The 6,000-nt window shown below is 48.0% G+C and overlaps 1 protein-coding gene across 2 annotated transcripts in view; it reads left to right on the top strand.

Annotated features, from left to right (window-relative positions):
• The first annotated feature begins 2,332 nt into the window (after nt 1-2,332).
• The window catches only part of ALCAM (activated leukocyte cell adhesion molecule), a 122,295-nt gene continuing 118,627 nt past the window's right edge, over nt 2,333-6,000 (top strand). The window contains exon 1 of one of the 2 annotated variants that reach the window (XM_063349694.1): nt 2,333-2,745. In XM_063349694.1, the coding sequence (XP_063205764.1) occupies nt 2,643-2,745 (103 nt within the window). In that variant the 5' untranslated portion in view covers nt 2,333-2,642. The remainder of the gene's footprint in view (nt 2,746-6,000) is intronic. The other variant, XM_063349705.1, reaches the window with a different exon arrangement.

Raw genomic sequence — 6,000 nt, 5'->3', positions numbered from 1 at the left:
TTTCTGATTTAAGTATTATGTCCTTAATGTAATCTTCCGCATTTCTCGTATTTCTTACAGACTTTAAACAACACATTCAGTATTGACATGAGAGCAAAATAGTTAACGAGTGATTTTTCTGAATACTATCTTAAGCATAAATTGTAAAACAACTCTGTATGTTTTGCCTGTTTGAAATGTATAGTTCTATAGTTTGCTTTTTAGTCTCTGCACCATACCATTGGAAATTATTTGCAATATTCACAAAGACTTCCTCATCCCTGCTCCCACTGACAGAAAATATATACTATTCATTATTTTGATGCAAATGAGGGAGCAGTTAATCATCTGCTTTAAAAACAAGGTGCTTAGGCATTATTTAATTCCCTAAACCAGCAAACCATGTATTTGTATGTGTACAAATTGATCTTGCCATTGTCATGTTTAAAACAAAAGATACACTAAATGCACAGTGAATTCTGGCCTGTAAACTCCTTCCTCTTCTATGTTTGTTTGCATTCAGATAATTTTTAGAGTTTGGCTTTTCTGTCTTTTCTCCCAGCCACAATCCTACTAGCTTCAACAGGTTTGCCCATACCAATAAAGAAGGCAGGATTAGGCCCTTAATTTGTAATGGAGCCCAAGCTGTTGCAAAACCAGCACATACTATTAAAAGCATTAGAAGTTAAAAAACATAGTAGGAATACAACTTTGGACTGGATTAGGTGGTCATCTCAATGCAGTCCTACACAATGCCTGCCTCAAGATTTTCAAGGGGTCTCCAGGCTCTACAGCAATAAAAATTCTAAATATCCCTACTAATGATTACTCTACTGCCTTTAAACATGCAAGAAAAAAACCAAAAACAAAACCAACAGTGAATGGGAAAAACTAATCAGCTTCAACAGGAAGACAAAAAGATTATTGATCTTTAAAGTAGTATTTTTTTGGAATCTGCTTAGTAATATACCCAGAGTGAGAAATCTGCTGAGCAAACAAAGGATGAGAGAGCTCTGCTGAGCAGTAAGCCTAGAAAGTAAAATATTTTTAAAATTCATTGCATACCATGCCTTATACAATAAGAAAGATGATGATGATTATAATAATAATAATAAAAAAGTGGAAGAATAGAAGGATGTTTTGAATTGAAGACAACGTTTTAGACTTAAAGTTCTAAAAATGAAATATCCTTACCCTACTTTACAGAAAATAAGTATGATGCATGACGAAAAAATACACTGGCTGTGTTATTCTAAACCTGCTCTGTATTGCGGTAATGTTTAAGTATTCTTAGTTGTTAACCATGAGGAAAATTGTTTTGAGAATAGCAAATATGTTTGCAGAACAGACTGGCTGAGTTTGTCTTTGATTTCTAGGAGTTTTGGGGAAGTTCCCGTCTAAGAATTCACATCATCACGTGGTGAAGTGAGATAAAGCACTTGACACTTCAGATTTCACTACTAGAAATTCCCTCTGGAGATACCACATGATGTGCATTAATCATATTTTTAGATTTTGGACATCAGGCTTACTTCATATGACAGCGTGGGCTACGTGTTGATCACAGTGTACTGTTAGCTAAGAAACTTGCTGTGTGACTTCAGGCTGCTTATTTCCCTCTATGTGAAACAGCACCACTTACTCAGACCGAAACAGGAGAATAAAGCACTGTGCAGGAAAGCACTGTTTCTGGATTACGTTACTTTGATGAGGAATCTTTTTGACCTTTAGGGCAGCCGGCTTCCAGAGGTGCCGAATGATTCCTCCTTTGCCCTTCAGCGCATTTCTCCATTCAACGAACTGTTGTGAGCTCCTTTCCCTTCCGTTTACCCAGTCCTTTGCTAAATTAGTTAAACCAGATTAAACTGACTGTTACTATCTTTGATTTTTTTTTATTTTTGATTTTGGCTAGGCAGAGGATAACACCGGACCTATCACGGGTTCTAAACACATATCGGAACGGGCATTAATATTAATTTTTTTAGCTCTTGATTTGAAATACCGGCATCCAACATGCATCCCGAGCACAGAAACCAGAACAGCAGCCCATGCCCCGAGCAGATGCAAAGGGGTGGTGGGCGACGCAGGGGTGGGCTTGCCCCGCATGCCCGCCAGCCCCGCCGCCCAGGTCCCCTCCCGTTGCCCAGGGGACCCCGGGCCAGCGGCGCATCCCCGTCCAGGCGGGGAATCGCGTCCCCGGCTGCATCCCGACGGGGCGGCGGCTCGGGCTGCCCGCGGGGCTTCCCCCCCCGCCGCCCGGCCCCGCTAGCTGCCTGCACGCCCAGCGCCGGGACGGCGGGGGCGGGGGCACGGAGGGGCCGGGCCAACGGCGCCGCCGCCACCGCCGTCGCCGCCACCCGGCTCCGCCTCTCCCGCCGCAGCTCTCAGTCCTGGAGCGCCGCTCGGCTGCCAGAGGGAAGCCGCCACCTGCTCCGGTGCGGAGTCGCTCCTCACTGCGCGCCGAGAAGGGAGAGCAGCCGCCCCGCCGCCCTGCGCCCGGGAAGTTACCGCTCCTCCCGCCGCCGGGTTAAAGCTGCCGCCGCCGCCTCCCGGCCTCGGAGGGGTGAAGCCGTCTCCCCGCTCCGCTGCGAAGAGGGAAGAGCCCCCGCGGGCGCGCCGCCCCGCTCCGCCGCTTCCTCCCGGTCCCGCCGCGGGCAGGCGGGATGATGGAGCCCCCCGCCGCCGCCGCCTGCGCCTCCTGCCGCCGCCGCCCACTGCCGCCGCCCCTGCTCTGCCTCCTGCTCGCAGCCCTCTGCCTGCCGCCAGGTGAGCGCCCGCCCGCGGGAAGGGGCGACAGCGACCGCCCCGTCCCGGCCGCCGGTAACTTGGCGGAGGAGAGGCCGGGGCCGCAGGTGGCGGTGCCCGCCCGCGGCTCGCTGCTGCCGGCGGGGCCGCCCGCCCGCCTTCTCCCTCTTTCCCTCCCTCAGCCGGAGCCCTCTGACACCTACCGCGGGGTCTCTGCGCGGCCGAGCGCCGGGGTCGCTCCTTCCGCACCCCGTTTCGCCTTGGCGGGCAGCGGGCGGGGGGGGCTGGTCCCCTCCTGCCCCCGGGGAAGACGGCCGGCGGGGCGGGCTGATGCCGCCTCTCCTGAGGGGAGAGGCAGGAGCTGCCTAGGCGGTGCGGGGGCTGAGTGGCGTCGGTGTCGCTTTTCCCCGTGGGAAGGGGCGGTGGGGTCTCTGCGGGGCGTTGTCACCGGCCGCCGGGCAGCGGGCGGTCAGGAGCGCCGGGGCTCGGCTCGGCGCGGCTCCCGTTTCACTTCCATAATGAGCGGCACGTCCCCGCAGCCCGCCGCTCTCCAACTTCGGCCGTGCCAAGCCGCTTTCCCTCTCCCCGCCTTCCGTGCCGCCCGTGGCCGGCTGCCTGCGGGGCCGAGGGCAGCTCGCCGCTTTGGCGGTGCCCCGGGGATCGCCGTCGGCGTGGTGCCGCCCGACAGCCGGGCGGGAAGCGGGGGGAAGCGGCCCCGCTCTCGGCTTCCCCGTGGGGCAGCGCCGGGTGCCGTGCGTGGGGGGCAGCGCCGCGTGGGGTGCGGCTGCTCCCCGGCGCAGCGGGTTCGCGTGGGTAACTTCTTCCCATCCCCCGTGAAAGCAGTCTTGAGGCGTTAGGGAAGCGGGAAGGCGCAGGGAGTGCTAAATGCCCTAATTGTTCTGGGAATATTTTGGCCATGAGGTGTTTGTAGGCTTTATTTTGTAAATATTGAGCGTGAAAGTGAAGTCTGAGGGAGAAGCTGTGAAGTGAGGAGTTCCGCATTCAACGCGGAGACCGTCTCATTATTCTTGTAGAAAGAGCGTCAGCCTGTGGTAACACTTTGTATTGCTTTTAAGAAATGGCTTTGCATTTATGTGCCTGCAACGACTAAGGGTTTGCAGAAGTGTTGGAGTTGGTGGTTTTTCATTCCTGGCCCCTGCCTTGTTATTACGTGCTCTCCGGTTAACCATTTACAGGCAGTATGTTCTCATCGAAAGGGAAGATAAGAACAGACCTTTTTCACTGGCTGTATTTATGTTTGTTTTGTACAAGCTCTAGTGAAGTAGAAAATGAGCTATACCAATAAAGTAAGGCTGCAGAAGCTTTAATTTCAGTTAGAATAGTAAAAAAGCTCCAAACAGAATGAAAAGCATTATCGGAGCCGTAAGCAATACGTCAGGCTGCTCTGCTAGGGCTTTTGCTTTGCAAATACAGTGTATAATCACTGTAGGACATAAAAAATACCAGTCTTGGAGGCAGAGTTTAATACTGAATTCTGTAATGTAGAGAAAGTCTTCAGGAAAGATTGTTCATTTTACAAGATCTTAAAGGCATGTGGAGTATCCGGAGAAATAAGCACCTCAGCTTCTAAGAAGCAAGACCTATCCCCTGTGGAGAGATTTATCCCAGTAAATACTAAATGATCTCGCTGATTGTGTGACTGTCTACATTTTCCCATGGAAGGAAACATGAAACCATACAATATTTTATCTCAAGGGTTGTGTTGATGCAGGTGTAGAAAAAGATGGGACTTGACTACCTATGATCTAAATAGGTTGGAGGTAAATATACCTAGTTCTTTTTGCTCTTCATTTCTTCCTTGCTCCCTCAAGGCGAAGCTCAGACTAAGTGTGTGACCAAATACATAGCGGGAGAAACCAGCCCATCTCAGCTCAGAAACTTTCCCCGCAGTACTGAAAATGCCTGGAAAGCCTAATACAAGATTTACGCCTCTAGTTCTCTGTTTATTCTGTGGAGTATAAAAGATACTTTAATATAAAAATCTCTATAAAAAGCTCTTCACATTACTGTATACTTCACATTTCTTTCGCCTTGCTATCTCAGCTAGTTCAGATGGCAGCTAATTTGCTATCATCTACCACAAATTCTGGATATATTACTCTATCATGGTGCTTGGCTTTTGGGAGTTCCATTTCAGGTTTGTGTATGGAAAGCAATAGATAAGCTATTAAAAGCATATTAAAAGTTGATATGCACCAAGTGTAGATATCTCCAGCAATATTCAAGCTGACTGGGGATCTCTATGAGAAGTTTTGAGTTTCTTTCTTCACGGAATAAATTGCCTGGGGAGAAACCCATTTAAAAAAATAAAAAGGAGGAGGTCCAAGTCCGTGTTTGGTACTAGGAGGCTAAGTCTAGGTCAGACTAAATCAGAACACCAATTAAAATCTCCATACTTTTCTAGAGGAAATGACTGTATGTAAAAAGAAAGTCAAGTCTTAATCAGGAGCTAATCGCGACCTTTGTAAAGTTTTCCCCTCCCCCCTGCTTTCTGCTGAATTAAACTGTGAAGCTCAGTGTCTCATACTATGTTTTATTACTAAAGACTTGTTATATATTGCTATATTGCGTAAGGGTAGTTAGTGAGACTGTAATATGTAGTGTCATTCACATAGCACTTAACTGTTCTCTCACTCCTTACTACATGGGGTTTTCTTTCCTGGTTTATCTGGTGTGACATTGATCTAGAGAAACTGGTTTTCATTATTATTAAGATCCAAAGTTCACATGGCATGGTTTTTCTGAAACAGAAGTCAGAAAATGTCTGGACCATGTACGTTTTGATATGCTGTGTGTCTGAGGCCAAATATGCAGGTAGCAAAGCCAGACTCATTTTTTAAGTGAGCTATAAGTTGTTAAACCGTTTGCATTTGGGAAGTGTTTGATATGTTTAAAAATTCTGTTATTTTTTTCTTTTGGTGTGAATATGCTAGAAAAGTCTTGCAACATAAATTATTTTTCTTCTTGTGCTCTCCCTTCTTCTGTTGAGTTTCTAGCACTTCTCATAAGGCAGAGGGCAACAACAGAAATCATCCAGGTCTGTAAATCTCTGAAGTATCAGACCATTGATTTTTACTGGAGAAAATATATGTTGTTATGTTCATGAAATAAATGTCTCTGTCGTAAGTCATATTTAATTCTGAGATATCTTATTTCCACTTTCCAACCTGTGCAATACCCTTCCTCACGGTACCATCCATTCTTCTTCCTGAAAGTAACCTAGAATGCGAATGCGTAATCCCAGGGTAAATTGTT

Source organism: Chroicocephalus ridibundus, chromosome 1 (genome assembly GCF_963924245.1).
Source record: "Chroicocephalus ridibundus chromosome 1, bChrRid1.1, whole genome shotgun sequence".
NCBI lineage: Eukaryota > Metazoa > Chordata > Aves > Charadriiformes > Laridae > Chroicocephalus > Chroicocephalus ridibundus.
Note: the sequence above shows the minus strand (reverse complement) of the source record. Positions and strands in the feature narration are given on the sequence as shown.